Source organism: Crotalus tigris, unplaced genomic scaffold (assembly GCF_016545835.1).
Source record: "Crotalus tigris isolate CLP2741 ecotype Arizona unplaced genomic scaffold, ASM1654583v1 scf7180000024340.7048381, whole genome shotgun sequence".
NCBI classification, from domain to species: domain Eukaryota; kingdom Metazoa; phylum Chordata; class Lepidosauria; order Squamata; family Viperidae; genus Crotalus; species Crotalus tigris.
The window spans coordinates 5,140,488-5,157,784 of NW_024100510.1; the positions used below are offsets into that span (position 1 = coordinate 5,140,488).

At 36.1% G+C, this 17,297-nt stretch overlaps 1 protein-coding gene across 12 annotated transcripts in view; it reads right to left on the bottom strand.

The window, feature by feature from the left end:
- RUNX2 (RUNX family transcription factor 2) overlaps window positions 1-17,297 on the bottom strand; it is a 268,350-nt gene that overhangs the window by 158,861 nt on the left and 92,192 nt on the right. For all 12 annotated transcript variants that reach the window (XR_005554635.1, XR_005554636.1, XM_039326192.1 and 9 more), the window contains one exon: window positions 12,617-12,721. Coding sequence is in view for 10 of the 12 variants with exons in the window: in XM_039326192.1 (XP_039182126.1) it covers window positions 12,617-12,721 (105 nt within the window). In the remaining 2 variants the exon portion in view is untranslated. The remainder of the gene's footprint in view (window positions 1-12,616; window positions 12,722-17,297) is intronic.

Sequence of the window (17,297 nt, forward strand, 5' to 3'; positions counted from 1 at the left end):
GTATGATTTACTGGTTGTGGTCAAATTTATACTATATTTTAGTTAATAAATGCTGCAGTATGAGCAGAACTAAAAATAGAGAAAGAAACACATATGGCTGTGCATTTTCTTTTAGAAAGTTTATTCAAAGCTAATTCATTTGAATTTCTGAATCAAAGCTGACTTTCTCAAAGGTATCTCAAAATGAATTGGGAAAACCCAATCAAAAGAACATGATTCACTGCTTTACATCAAAGTATAGAACTGCCTTATTTTCCAGATCAATTTAAAATGACACAAATCAAACTCAATATCTGAATCATACCAGCTGCTTTAATCAAACAACTTGTCAATATCTGTAAGATAATAGCTTTTTGAAGTTGAAACTTCAATTTTCATTAAGTGTTAAGATTTTAGAAAGTTAAGATTTTGGCATCTCCTAAAGTCTAAAAATATAAGAAAATGTTCTGATGAGACTCAAACATTTTTTAATCTTTTTCCTTGTTACTGAATATTTATTTTCACAAAGAGGAAAGCATTTCTTCAATGGAGACACAATAAATCATATAGACTGAAAAGTTTGATTATTAATAAGACAAAGATAAATTTTTTGAGACCGTATCTTTGGAATGAACATAAACAGATAGGAATACAAACTGAATAACTTTAAAACAACTGCAAAAATAAGGCGGAATACATAGAGACAACTGAATTTGAAAATCTTCAAAAATATTACAGTATGTGTTGAGCCTTATGACTCAGAAATCAAACAAGTTCAAGACTTAAAATTAAATGGATGCAGAATATAATATTTGATTTGGAACAGTTAGAAATGTAAGATAAACATATTCACTTTGAATATTATACTTGATATTATTCCTAAAAGATAGTTTGCTCCTGATATTTTAGTTCAATATTGATTGCTAAATGGACAGTTCATTTTTCTATGCTTGGTTCAATGTTGTATAGCTCAACAATTATGGAAAATATTTACAATAGAATGAATTACAATTTAAAAGCTGTATTTCCTTTCCAACCTATTTTTATTACTTTTATTAAATATTACTAAATTTTACACACCACAAAATATACTGAATTAGCTTGGTGCATGATAACCGTACAAGGATAAGTTTATAAAGTTTAAGTTTCCTACTGGAAAGTATGCACAGTTCCTTCTGCAGAAGAATATATGAAGCTCTGGGAATATGCCTCAATCTCCAAAATAATTTTGTATTTTAACAGTAAATCTGATACAGAATTTAATTCAATTTGGAAATCTGCATTTTGGAATTATAATTCTATATACATGGATTTGTGTCACATGAGAAATTTGGGTTTCTTATCATAAAAGTCTTCAATTGCTTAGATAGAAATTGCTGTAATAAATACTGTATGATGTTGTGTATGAAATTCTATAATGCTAATAATGTACTCTCTCTTTATTCACTGTGATTTATTTTTCATTTTTTGCTTCTTTTCCTTTTTCTTCCCTCCTTTGTGTCATTTTTTCTTTAAAATGCTCAATAAAAAATACCTCCATCATCAGTTTATGGATGCATTTAGTGATTTGAGATCATGACCAGAGATTTGACTATCAAGAGACATAACTGATTGTTTTCAAAACTTCGCTACAGTATAACACATTTGGATTTTATCACACATTTGAAAGTATCAATATTTTGCCTTACTGAATCTTAAGTCTTAAGGATTGAGTTTAACAATAATATTTTTAAAATGTCTTAGAATGCTTAGAAGCTAATATATACATATTAAAGGTTTCTGTAGCTCCTCTGCCATACCCTGCATTAGTAGGGTGGGAACATGAAGAAATAGAACATATTTATGCTGCAAGGTCATAGAGATAAATTTGACTTTTGCTTATGAAAAGTAGTTACAATATAGCTTTATAATGCTGTATGGTACAATTTTACTATTAAAATAGTATTTTAATAATATTATCACACACTAAATTGTATTGTATCACAGTATTAATAATTGTTCCACTGTTAGTTAGATAGATAGATAGATAGATAGATAGATAGATAGATAGATAGATAGATAGATAGATAGATAAATAGATAAAAAAGGCATTCACGGAGGAAATGGAGGAAAGAAAACACCTTTTCCATCTCTGTAGGCACAATGGGTACCCCATAAAATTTATTGGACGCCACAGTACTCTACCGAAGTCACCCCAAGATCCATCTATTGGGGTACCACCATCTCAGACAACTCGTACCACCCTTCCTTACATCTGCAACATCTCGGAGGCTACTGCCAGGCTATTGGCACCCCATGATATAAAGGTTGCACATAGACCTGACCAGACGTTGCATTCCTGCATTATGAGACTTAAAGACCCGCTCCCCGTTGCAGAGAAGTCTGGAGTCGTCTACAAGATTGATTGTAGTGACTGCCTAAGCAACTATGTGGGGGAGACTTCAAAAAGGGTCAGAACAAGAATGCAGGAACACAAGCTGGCAATAAGAAGAGATGAGCAGTACTCCCAGATATTCACTCATATGGCAGAGTTTGGTAATAAATTTAATTTTGATGGTGTGAGGGTAGTTGCCAGTGATACTTCTAAGAGTGGTAGGTTGCTCAAAGAGGCCTGGTTTTCAGACAATAAGTCAATCGATCGGCATGTGGACTTACGCCCAGCATACCAGGCCGTGAAGGCGTGGGAAACACGCACATGATTTGGGAGAAAATATTTGAACAACAAAAATTTTGAGCACCTATCAGATGAGACTGGCAACAAGGAAAAGAAAAATCTGCAATTCAAAGTCCCCTCGATTGACAACCTACAGGTATGTCCACCACAAATTAAGAAACCTATTGATGCCAATGGCCCATCCCCGGGTGCCCTGGATATCACGAACAAAAAACTCCCCAATTGATATAGAACAAGCCTGTTGCCTTAATAATCATACTGACCCCCCTGTCTCCAATGATACCTCTAGCATAATACATCTGGTCACTAACACATCAAAAGTGTGTATGAACTCAAAAAGGGAAATGATTACCATGAATGATGGTAGAATTAAATCCTCACCCCTCTGCCGTGCTGATCGGAATCACCAAGACGGAGACATGCTCCCGAAAGACGCATGGAGGATTGGCGTTTGTAACCGCCCTGTCACGGGAGTAGTTACGCGCTCCCAGAGAGCGGCTTTACAGAAGCTTGAAAGAGAGGCAACTGGATTGGGAATTGCACCGGACCACATGAAGGAGGAGTACGGAGGATATCAAGCACATACTAAATTAACTCAAACACCCCGGAGAGCACTTACAATAATGAAACAAGGCGGACCTTGGACTCAATTAGATGACATGCTGGGAACAGTGGGGGAAAATAAAAGCACGGAGGGGGTTAACATGAGGACTGTGAGGGTGCTGGAGGGACGATAAGAGTAGATGCACTGAAAAACAAGGACCAAAGTGAAACCCTCGGTATGAAGAATGGTGATAAATGCACAAATAAGTGTGATGTGTGCCAGAAGAGTGGAAGAGAGAAATGCCCCGGAAAACACAGGAGGAGGGGCCAGCTCGATAAAGAGGAGGACACTTTAACTGTATTGTTTTTATCTCCTGATGAACGTCTTTTTTATCACTATGTATATACCCAGGAATCGTTAGCATCCCTTTATTTTTGTTGTATCCTTTGCCAATGTAAACTTTTCTTTGTCCATTAAAATGTAGTTGGAAAACCTCCAAATACTGAATTAACTTTTGTGATTACATTTAAAAATATTAGCTTTCATTCAATATTTCAAGTGAAAAATATCAGTCCATCTCATCATCTCAAATACTAAGCCATAATTTAGATATACTCCATGTTGGGGCCCATGGCAATAATCCTAAAATAGACATGCTAAATAAAGTTATTAGTAACTATCAATACAGGGAATCCCCATTTATTGACTAGAATTGGGACTAACAACTCTACTGCTAAGTAATGTGGGCATTAAATGAAATGACGTGTAGCCATGTTGGACTTACAACATCAATGCCACTGTGGTCTTTGAGGGCAATGTTACATGATCACAACTTGCGATTTCCTGCCAGCTTCCCCAATGATTTTGCTTTTCAGAAGCCAGCTGTAATGATGATGATGATGATGATGATGATGATGATGATAAAGTTGGAAGGGACCTTGGAGGTCATCTAGTCCAACCCCCTGCTGAGGCAGGAAACCCTATACCATTTTGGACAAATGGCTGTCCAGTTTCTTCTTAAAAACTTCCAGTGTTGGAGCCTTCACCGCTTCTGGAGGCAGGTTGTTCCACTGGTTAACTGTTCTAACTGTCAGGAAGTTTCTCTTTAGTTCTAGGTTGCTTCGCTCTTTGGTTAGTTTCCACCTGTTGCTTCTTGTCCTGCCTGCAGGAGCTTTGGAAAATAGCTTGACTCCCTCTTCTTTGTGGCAGCCCCTGAGATATTGGAACACTGCTATCATGTCCCCCCTCGTCCTTCCCTTCGTTAAACTAGACATACCCAATTCCAGCAACCGTTCCTTATATGTTTTAGCCTCCAGTCCCCTAATCATCTTTGTTGCTCTTCTCTGTACTCTTTCTAGAGTCTCAACATCTTTTTTACATCATGGTGACCAAAACTGGATGCAGTATTCCAAGTGTAAAAGTCACAAAAGGTGATCACGTAACTCTAGGACACTGAAACTATCATAAATGTGCCTGAATTGTGATCACATGACTGCAGAGACAGAGCTGCAAGTTTGAAGACCTGTTGTAAACCTGCTTTTTCAGTGCTGTCATAACTTGAGATAGTAGACGAGGCACTCAGTAAATGGCAACTAAATAGAAGCCCATATTTGCATCAATTTTTGCCTTGAGAGATAAAATTACATGTAGAATAAAGAAGGGACCCAGATTAGTATAGTGGTTAAGGTACTTGGCTAGGAACTGTGAGTTCTAGTCCCACCTTGGGCAGAAAGCTAGATGGATGATCTTGAGCCAGTCACTCTCTCTCAGCCCTAGAAAGCAGACAATTTTACACACTGCAGAACGCAGTCACCAGGAGTCAATAACAACTTGAAAGCATGAAAACAAAACAAAGGAATAAATGAATATAGTCCTCAAAAATGGCTACGTGTTAGGGTAGTCACAAAGCCTTCTTCACATTTTAGAATACAGTATGCAGAAGCAAATATTAAGCCCTTCTTTTTTAAATATATAAGCAGCCATCTCATTTGCCAGAAGTGAATGGCTGCTTTGGAAGTTGCTCTCAGCTGCCACCAAGAAGAAAAAAAGCAGAGCTAAGGGGATGTGCATACACACAAGTATGAACACACACGGGAGCATTCACGCAAGCCTTGGAATAATGCTGCTGCATTAACTGTTTGAAAAGAGATGGTGGGCATATTATCCTGAGCACCTATTTCAAAGGCATTCCATAGGTCTACTAAACAACTGATCACTGAACAGTTTATTGAACTGTATATGGGAGAGGCCAAAAAAGAAGAGAAGAATAAAATGAGTGTGTTTAATTAGCAGGAACTTTGGCAGGGGGGAATTATCTTGCTTAATTGTGGACAGTTGGGAAGAAACAACAAAACAGGCATACACATTATTTCTGCTGCTATTCCATTATTAATTTTTTCTTTTCCTTCTGAAATTCATTCTACTGTACTCTTTTTTTAAAAAAAATCCAGAAATGTACTATTTTCTGGGGTGAAAACCCACCATATTATCTAAACCACACATACTGCAAATAATATGGCCTTAAACTGGCAGAAAAATGCTTTCTCAACTCCTTTTCAGGACATTCATCTTTTCCACAAAAAAACAGAGGAAGCAAAGGAAATCCCTGGAATGCAATTGCTGAACATAAAGTTACAAAGCAATGAATAAGGCAGACCATGAATGTGTAGACGATTCAAAAGTCATCTTTTACTTCCAAATTATTTGTACAGAAGTAGAAAATGAAATTTGCTCCTATAAATAACTGTCAACCGAAGGACAGGAGTTTTCAATTCTGTCTTTTAGTTTTCTAAACTTGCATAACAGCATTTTGCAAGTTATACAGACAGCTGAGTTTATAGTCCTCATACAATTGGAACTTGCAACCAATAGTAGTTCTCTGTAATACTCACTGAATTCACTCACTACGTGTTAGGTGTACACATGTACCATTTTAGATGCATATATTAAGATCAGCATTATATAGAAAATGTCCTAGGTATCCCACATTAACAGCCATAGAAATTAAAGCAGCATGCAGTTGTGTGAAATGATTATTTTAAAGAATCTAAAAATCCAGGGAAAATTTTCCAAGATAAACAATTGCAACTTCAATTAATGCCTACCTCTAAACCTGAAACTAATCTGTGAACATTCAGAGCTGCTGCTCCCATTTACCAATGAAAATCACAGAACATTTGTTTTCTTCCTGTACTTGCCAAGAGAAGGTCAAAGTTTCTTTCTTATAAACAAGTCTTACAAATTCATGATGTTCAGCATGATGTCATGTCTTAAAATGATAAGCTGGCAGCCCAAGGAACTGACATTCTGTAAAGATGTGCACAACTTTATGTTTATGCTACTTAGAATGAAGGTTCTAATAAGTCATCGTCTGTATTTCTTTAAAGAGGAGTTTTATAACTGTGATGAATCACAACGGCAAAAGATCAAAGTTTAAAAACATCAATGATGCCATGGGGTATTTTTTAATCTTGTAATGAATGATGATCATGTGCTCTTATGAAGTTGGTCCAACTGCCAACGCCAGATGTGTATATTAAGAAGTTGTTTGTGATGTGACAAGCCCTGGCTCAGCTGCCAGGGAAAGAGAGAGCAAGAATGAGGAACAGGATAACATGCTTCAGACATCCCAGTAAAATAAATGCAGGTCCTGGCAGAGAGGAGGACTGTTGACGCATGTGCCTTATCTGAATTCCTAGTTAAAGAGGCTTGATAATTAGCCTCATTTACCTAGTTTTGTGTTTTGTTGGTGCCAACTGAACTAATTTATTGCTATGATTAATTACCAAATTTACTATGCAAATTAGTCTTGGAATTCTCAGGAGGAAATGAAATTGTAGCATATTTCTCCACAAAAATATTTAGATGGGAAAGTTTGTGGAGGTATGAAATTGCTCTTGTCCAAGTTGAATCATGTTTTAAAATTGTTTCTGTAATTTTTTCCTTTTCTTTAAACTATCATTTGTTGACACAGTGTACTGGGTTTTCTTATATATTATTGTTATCCCAGATGGAGCTTTAAACAGTAGTTTATTCAAGCTGGATCAACCCAAACAATTCTTGAGACATTTCATTAAAAAAGAAATTTAAAAGAAAACTAAAAATTCAGGCCATACCAGACTGAATGAAAAACAAAAGAAAGAATAGAACAAGAAATGCTAATTAGAAAAAATGGAATCCAGAAGATAATAATAAACGCTTTTTATTGCAATTGAATTCTCATACTTAATTCACTAGATTTGTTCTATGGTAATCCATTGGGTCCAGCTCACACTTATAGGGCATCCACATTTACGCAGAACTCTAAGCAAGATCTTTATTAAAAAGTGAAATTAGGTATTTTAAGAAGCTGGGTAAAATATGGAGATCCCCTTGTCATCCATACCATGTTTCTAGCTCAGATATGTTCAGTCATGGGAGGAAAGGATCTGGAAGTTCCTATTAATAAATCTTATTTATTAGATAAATTAGATATGCTAAAGGTCTGTTGTAGTCATTATTTTTCCTCTTTTGGTCCAAACAGAATAACAAATAGATCAATCAGCACATTATTAAATATAAAGTTGTATTTTGTTTTGGTTTTTTTTTCATATTTTAAAACATATATCCAGCTATTTTGAGAACAAGCCAGTTCTTTACAATTGCGAAACTTAGGAAACTTGGTTCAGTGCCCAAAGCATATCTTTCAAGAAATAAATTCTATAGATCAAAATATAGCCTTTTGTAGGTGAAAAGATGCTTTATGCCAAGAGTTCCAGTGTCACTGTAATTTTTTTCTTCACATGGAAGGATGTACTACTTGGCACATAACATTCCTAGCAATATTTTACACATGGAAGTCCTTTTGTTGAAATATTTCTTCCATGTTGGACTATCACATGTTGCTCTGATGGCCAAATTAACTTTTCTCTACATTCTGAAATTGCCTTGCCTGTTTAGAAATTTCCCATTTCAAAGGTACATCAGAATAACCAAGCAGATTTCCAAATGGGAACAAATAAATTAATTCCAGATGTCAAAAACTGTTAGTGTTCCACAAGGGACAACATTCTTTCAAAGTCAATAAAATGCTAGCAGTTACATTTGAGAGAAGACCCTTTTTCAATAGCAGTAAATTTAATAGAGATTAATGAAGTAAACAGGAAAGCCTTGTGCTATATAATGACAACAGACTTTACATGGGTAAGCAAACTGAGAAAGAGTTTCCAATAGTTCTTCATTGTTAATCAGAAAAAAAGGATAACAATAAAGAGAAGTAGCAACTGGATTGCTCTTCTGCAATATTTCGGAAAATAAAACTGATCTTACCATCATTTATTCATCAAAGGCAAGCAAATGACTGAAATGATCCTTTTAGAAGAATTCAAATTTTTATTAATGTGGTTATTCTTCAAATAATAGTTAATCTCTAACTTAAATACAAGCATGCTTCATCAAACAACCTCGGTTTTTAATTAACACAAAAAAGAAGGATTTAAGATTGTCTTATCAAGATATTTGCCTTATAAATGGCACTGAATATTAATTGAATTTTTCCAAGAGACAAAGGCAGACAGATAAACCAGGATGGATTAACCAGGTCTGACTGTGCATATCAAAAAGCACAGTGTACAACAATGACTGGAACATGACCAAACCACTGTCATAGCAAAGCTCACTGTCTTTCTTGAAAGTACATTTTTACTCCTGAAGGAATGTGCACATGATATACAACAGAAGTAGACACATACTACCTGCTCGACCATACAGCACAATAAGAAATCAAAAAAGGAAAGAAGTAGTGCATTAACTACCAGTAGCTATAAGAAGCTTCCAAGGATAGTAAAGTATTGTTAAGATTAACATCCATCCAACTTGCGAGCAAGTCACTTTTAAGGTCTCATATTCTACTGTTTTTCCTGGAACTCCATCCAAAGGAAAGATAGGAACAACCACTCTCTGTGTCCTAATCTCTTCCAGCTAGTCAGTTTCCACCCTACAAAACAGGCTGCTAGCTACAATATTGAGTCACACAGGAGATCTAGCTGTTGTAAATACCATAACAACTTAGTCAGGCCTTTTCCCCTTTATATTATTTTGCTAGTTGAACATTAAAAAAATCATTTCATCTTAATAATAGCTGGTTTTGATCTTATGTGGAACTTATACGTCTTTCCAGAAGTTTGGATTTGGAAAGAATTAGTATACACAACTTCTCCAGTTCATCCATTCTCATTCTAGGATAATAGCTTGTGGTCTGTTGCCTTCTTTACTGAAAGTTCAATTTAGGTATGTGCAATAGGTCAAAATATTGGGTTCAAAAAACCTTGCCAGAAGAGGACTGTGACTGAGCAACTTTATGGGTTTATCTTAACCATTGGTTGGCCAATATACTTTCAATTTCTGTACTTTAAGGAACTGGCCGAACTCTGAACGCTCAGGTCAGATCCCCGTCTCCTTACTTCCTTGAGCATTGTGGAGTGGAGTGGAGTGAAAAGGGATATTGAATTCTGCAATAAGGAATGAGATCATCCTTTCTGTGTTAATAATAGAAATAGTGAAATCATTTCTGACAAAAGATTTAATTTAGATTCAATGGATTTTGAACTCCACAGAGGTGGCCAAGTGGCTAATCTTCAAGGAGGCTAATCATGTAGATCCATTTCAGCTTGGCTATGTGAGCTTGCCTTGATGGCTTTCATAAATTCCCTAGTGACTTTCAGTGCCACAGCAACCATGGTAATCCATCTGTACAGCCTCCAGGTTCTAAAGCATTAATAATCCTAGTTGTTTAGCTGGAGGGGAGAAGATGGTGCTTCTGAAATTTATCCCATGGTTGCTGGGCATGGAAAATTCATTTTGCCTCCCGTGTTATTAATGTATGTGAAATCACTAGGGCAGTGATGGCGAACCTTTTAGAGACCGAGTGCCCAAACTGCAACCCAAAACCCATTTATGCATCGTTGGGTGCTAGGTGGGTGTGGCCCATTGGGTAGGTGTTGCCCATAGGGTGGGCATGGCTGCGGTGGTAATAGCAAACTAGGTGGGACTAAAAAGTTCAATCAATCAATTCCAACTTTGCAAGATCTTTTTTTTTCCCGCGAGAAGTTGAAATTGACTGATTGATTGAACTTTTTTTTTTGTACACGGCGGCAGAGGCCTAAAGCAAAAAGGTTTTATAAAACCTAGCTGAAGGCCTAGGACTGAGGCGATGGCGTGCGTGCCCACAGAGAAGGCTCTGAGTGCTGCCTCTGGCACCTGTGCCATAGGTTCATCATCACTGCACTAGGGGGTCTCATTGGGAGATTTATGTTAACATATCACCAACTTGCAGACACAAGCAAATTTCTATTTCTTCCAATCTCTAGTCTCCTTAAAATATAAATATTCTGAAAGCTGATGCTCCTATTATTTTCAGATTTGATTAATTTGTTTTATGTATCCACTAAGTTTGAGATATGCTAGACTGATATTTTACTGTCTATCCCTATCTCTTTGCTTGTGTTGCTTTAATAGTTTTTCTGCCACTCTTGTCTTGTTTTTTTATTCATACTTTCTCATTTTCATTATTTATTTTATAGTAGACAGTGAGGGTTGTACTCTGAAAGCAATGTAAAAATCAGTTTAAAAAATAATCTATGTTTTCAACCCTTTAACTGCCTGCAAAAAAAGAAAAACTATGGCTGAATGATGATCAGCTCCAGAGTTTTCCATCTTTGCATATATTTCATGGAGTGAGGACAGGAAACAGGTTTTCACAAAGATAGTCCCTATCCAGAAACACAATTGGTTCAATTGACTGGTCCAAAAGTACAGTAGTGGATTATTTCAATTTCAATCAATTTTTCATCATCAGTTACAGACTGATATTTACAATTGGTCCCAATCCTTCTTATCTTTAACAAATCTGTTAAAGCTACTTTGTTTGAACATGGTTTTGGCCTTTAGTTATTCTTAGGTGTCTTTTCTTATTTATACATTTTTATATTAAATATTTAATCTTATTGTTGCCTGCTCAAAATCTGACAGGATTGGGGTGGGATATATACACTGGAAATAAATAACAATTACCATACCCCAGAGGGCTCACTGGGTTTCCAGACGTGACCATAGAAAGTTTAGGAGTTAGGGCAAGAATGTGTTTTGATTGATCACGGCACTATAAGGAAACCATATCATTTTTTATTTTGATACTACACACAAATGAGATTTTATTGTGGGAATTTTTTGTAACCTCCTTTTGGTATGGCTATAGCTCTAAATTTGGATAGAAATATTCAAAATTGATGAGTTTGTTAAATCTCTGGTTTAGAAATTAAATCTCTGGATTAGGACAAATAGGACAGAAGTACCAAAACTGGCACATAATGAGTGGAGGGATGGGAGAAGGAAGAGATATTAAGCCTAATATTTTTTATAAAGTATAAATCAAATTTAAACCCAAATTTCCTATATATGGAGAAAATATAAACTATATATTATGTTCTCAGTATTTTGTAATACATTGTTGTACTAGGTATTTTGTATTTATTTTGGTAGCGAACACAAATTCAGTGATGAGAAAAATCTCATTTTTCAGGGTGGTAAGATCAGCAGACAACTACATTGAAAATATGCTTTAAAAAGAGGGCAAAAATTCTTAATTAACAAATCAGGATGTTCTTTTTCTCCCCCATATGCCTGAATATTACATCCTTATAAAATCTTGACCAGGTTCACTCAGATCTTGAAAACTGGCACTTTCAACTATACAAATAGCCAAAGTCATATTAACATTTGGATGTTATTCTGGAACAAAAGCCCACTTAGCAGTTTGAGACAATGTGAATACAATATTATGAACGTTTAACCTGAACCTTCAGATATGAGATACAAAATGCAATTTCCATATCTTACTGAATTCAATAGAAAACTAGAGATCAGGTTTACACTTCTAGATTGTTTAGGGTGATTTACAAAAATTGCCAAGAAAAAGTGATTTGTAATAATTATTAATTATGTTGTGATGAAAGGCCCAGATGATTTTGACAAATTATACAGTATTCCAAGTGGAGAAATCTCCTAGAAAGATGAGCTAGTAGAGAAAAGGCTAGTCTGAACTCCATGAGTAACACTTTATTCAAGTATCAAACTGTGAGAAAAGTCATCCATGTAATTTTGATTTTAGAAGATTATAAGGCAAGATAACCCACAACTTCAGGCTAAAATTCATGAGACACCAAATAAATAATCAAAAATGAAAAATTTCATTCCTGGATTGCTTACTTACATTCTAAACTTGCATACTACAGCAATCTGCCTCAAGGCTCAAGACTTGAGAAACAAGGCTGAATGTGCGAGCTGAAGAATCTATCTAGATACTGAAAATAAACTATAGCTATTTATTTCTACAGATTATCTATACTGTATCCTAGATCACAAATAGAGAATATAGTACTTACTCCGTGGTTCCCTTGGTCCATCTACTGTCACTTTTATAGCTCTGTGATATGTAGCAACTTGTGGAGGATTTGTAAGGACAGTTATTGTCAGAGTAAAACTTTTTCCTGTTTAAAAAAAAGGAGAAAAAATAGAAATCACTATAGAAATGTTTGCATGAAATCTAAAAAATATAAAACATTCATAAAATGTTAAATTGGAATGGAACAAAATATGTATCTGCTTCTCCCACTTATTGTGAAATTCAGCAAAGTACCACAAATTTAAAAATCTGAATTTTTATATCAGATCATAAGGTAGTGGCAATAATTAGAAGCAATATCTCCTTCAAGAAATAGACATTTCTGCTTGAAGAGCAAACTACTTGTAAGTAATAATTTTTAGTGCTGCAATGTATAGCTAGCATCAAAGGTGAGTTAGCCACAGAAACTAAATGGAAGAAGTCAGCTAAGGTGTGAACAGTCTTTTCACAGACCCTGTCCACTGTGGCAGGTAAAAAAGAGTAGGATGGAACACGGTTCTACCTGTAGAAGTAGGAACTGCTGAATAAGTCAGCTAAGAGTAAAATTCTCACAATAGGCTGAGCACATGTATTTCTACAGCATTGTGGCTCACATCACAGGGCCTCAAAGAAAGATAAGCAAGGAACACAGAAGGAAATGCATTAGATAGCTAGATTGGTCTTTGTGTAGAAGAACACAATATGTATGTTTCCTTGACCTTTAGAGAAAAGCTGGGATAGTATTGCCACATACAAATCATAAATAAATACACATACAAAATAACTACAACTGCTAAGGGCCCTGTAATTAATCCTTATAACTAAAGTTATGGAAGAGCAAAATCCACAGCAAACCAGTGTCTTTCTAAGGCCACTAAAATAATGAATAACTGTTCAGTTCTCCAGAGCTCTGCGCCAAGAAAAGAAGGCTGGATATGGAAAGCTTCCTTGATGTTAGAAGAACTACTTCAGCCACAGTCTTAACTTTAGAAGTAACTATGGAATTAACTGAATTCAGTTCAATTTTGTTTCAGTCAGAAAAAAGTTAAAGAGAATATTAATATCTTAAAAATGTAAAAGGACTAAAAAGGACAGGTTCTAAAGAGAAACATCCTGTAATAAATTATGATACCTAATTAGTATTTATTATTTTCAACTCCAAAATTCAATCCAAAATAATACCTATTTGGATATGTTGCGTACAAAAAAAAAATCTAACAGTCCAGTTTCATTTAGGAAACATTAGGAAAGATTACTGTAAGATGTACAGAACTATATATTGTACATTAGGGACAAATTTCACCTGCAAATAATTTTTTTTAACTATATATCGATGGACTAAGTGAATACATGAGGCCAATTACATTCACTTATCTGCACGCTCTTAGAGGAACAAAGTCATATAGCAGATACTCAAAGTGAAGAAGAGTGATAATGAGGAAAGAAGTAAGACCCTGGGTTGCTACTGCCTGAAAGAAATTGGCTTGCAAAAAAGCCACAAGATCAAACTGTTTCCTGAAGAGAAGGTCCGATTCAAACACCAAAGGCATTCTTACATCTTTAGGATTCAAAGAAAATATGGAGATGTGACTGTGTGGGTACACAGGATGCTATGCTGCAGCACAGCAGCTTTCCGTTGCATCAGGGGCTCAGCTTTGAGAACAGCAAGCAATGCCTGGATTTGGATCTCATGAACATAGCTAAAGAGTTCTCTTCCTACCAACAGAATGTGAATTGCAGTGGCCATGAACATCTGCAGCATGCCTGTGGCAATAGGGATCAAGTCATATTATTATTAGTTAGGACATGACATATGGATTGGACTGATATAATTTGCCCTCCGCAGAAAGCCAAATTCTACTCCAGCACTTACTGCAAGGGAGATTTGCTCAATTGAGGAGAATTTCACTTTCTCCCGCTGTTTAACTGAAAGGAATGTGCTGTTTTTATATTTGACTTCACATGGTTTTATCATTTAACTTGACTTTATCATAATACAGAGAACTAATATATATTACTTCTGGGAGCCATAATAGAGTGCCAGGGCTTCCTATGTTCAATATGCCTATGGTAATAGGAAGCTAATGATATAATCCACAAAGAAAATGAGAGATAGTCCCCCTTTCCCTGGATGATATTCCAGCTATTAAACCTTAAACAAACTATCTGCCCAGGGTGAGAATGTGCTTTAAATGCATAAAATGTTATGTTCCTCTGAAAATCTCAATTACCATAATAGAAATTCTACAGATGGATGTGGTGCCCTGCAACTCTGCAAGTGTTAGGAAACGAAAACGGCTACAAAGAACAGACAGAATCTTCACCCAGGGAAGGCTGTGGCCTTTGTTCTGCAAGTCACTGACAGTTCTAATCAGTGAGATATGCAAGTGTTAATCATTTCAGATAGTCAAAACTGCAAACTGTTTCAAGACAGGAAGAGGTGGGCGTGCAACAGTGACTCAATGCAACAGTCAGCTATCTCATGGCTTATGGCTCACTTTGCCTCCTGCTTTACCAGAATCTTTAAAAGATCTTAAAAAAAAACCCAGCCATCTAGGGACTTTGGGTTTCTACCTACTCCATCCCACTTCATGGAACTCCAAGGGTATTAATGAAAGCACAAAATGTTAAGAAAATGTAGCAGCACTAAATGTAATTTTTTCAAAGTCTAATACAAAACAGGAAGTGTGACTGAGTGGGTATGTGTGGGTGTGCAGAGGCACACACATGTGTAATACAGAACAGGTCTGTTGCTGTCTCATTCAGTTCTCAATCCTTCCTGTCACATCATTTATTATCACTCATGTGGTTTCAGAACATTTGGAGAAACGTTACTCGAAAAAGAGAGGATGTAATAGTAAACTTCCAATGTAACAGTCACACACAAAGAGAAGGCCTGCTTGTTCTCAGTGCAAGCTGACATGCTTGGGCAATCCATCTGACTACCCCAGCACACTTTATGCCATAAAATCTATTAAGAGGCAGGGAGGGTTATTGTGATCTTTAAAAATACATAATATGACAGCAGACAGAAATAGATGCTCTGTGAAAGAAGTCAGCTGTCACTATCCTTGTTTTAAAAAGGCAGAAAACTGTTATTTAACTGATTTTCCTTTGACATAGCAAATTCTATTCCAGATCACTGACATTAATTTGAATGTTTTCCTTTTTTTAGACTGTATTAATTTTAGTGTGCCTTATTCTTTATAATAGTACCTTTGGCCATCACTTAAAATATTTTCGCAGTACAGAATGTAACTAATCAATTCTAGAAATAAATAACTCCATAGAATAAGGCACTAAAATAATGCGGATGCTTCTTGAGAATATATCTGAACAGGTCAATATAAAGCAGTGGTTCTCAACCTGTGGGTCAGGACCCTATTTGGGGTCAAACGACCATTTCATGGGGGTCGCCAAACAACGCAGTCCGCCATTTTTTCCCCTTTTCCTTAGCTGTGCTACTCCCTTTTATTCTATTGGCTTTCGAAAGCCAATAGAATAGACTCTCTTGAATAGAGTCTAATTCTATTGGCTTTCAAAAGCCAATAGGAATTGTCCAGGCTGTCTCTGCCCTGCTGAGCCCACCAAAAGTCCCATTCTGCAAACGGTGCTGCACCAGTTGAGTAGTCCTCGACTTACGACCGGTTGAGTAGTCCTCGACTTACGACCGGTTGAGAGTCGCGGCATTAAAAAGGTTGAGAACCACTGATATAAAGTCAAAGAAGCCTGTGTTCAGATTTCAGGTTCTGCAAGGATCTACAAGAAAACCTGTTTAATTAAGCTAGCTAGGAGGAAGATACTTGGTGTGCTTTTATTATATTCTACCACATCAAAATAAAGTACTTAAAGAAAACTAGAAGCACAATTCTACAGCCCTTGGGACAGGGTCAAGCACAGATCTCTAACCAGGGGTAATCTGACTATAGAAACCTTTTTCATACCAGCTACTAGGAGCCGTACTTGCTGAAGCTGGAAAAATCTTAAGTCAACCAAGTCTTGCAATGGGTGCAGTTCCCTAAGTCCCTCCACCCATCATTCCACAGGGATTTTAGACCAATCATCTAATCTGCCTGCCCTGTTTTCCCTCCCATGCCTTGCATATGGGAAGAAAAATTAAAAACCAAAACGAAAGCAAAAAGAGGGGCCAACCTTTCTCCAGCTTTGCAGAATGAGTTTCTCGTAACTTAAGATTCTTAGGGATATATAAAACTTACAAAATAAAAAGCATGAACCAGTCAGAGAGAAGCACAGCACCATTTTGTGAGCATTAATCCTTAAATCACTAGAATTTTAAAAATTGTGGATCATGAAAATATTCTTTTACCACCAGACTTTTCCATTTTCCTCTGAATCATTAAACATTATTTCTGAAAGCAAATGATTCCTTTTAGGGAGTTAATATGAACCTCGCTAGTTAGGATGTAGTGCTGCTTTAGAAAATATCCATATTATTCACTCTTTGTCACTGACATATTTAACTGACATTAGATAAGATAGAAACTGCCTTAGCACATATATCACTTTCCATACAGAGCAATGACTAAGGTGTGAGTACTCTGATCTTAAACTTTTGGATGCATGTATCCCACAACTTCAAAATAACAAATGTCACTGCAACAATGTCTCCTTTGCTGCACTAATATATATTCTAATTTTAATGAGCCTATGGATATCTTTCC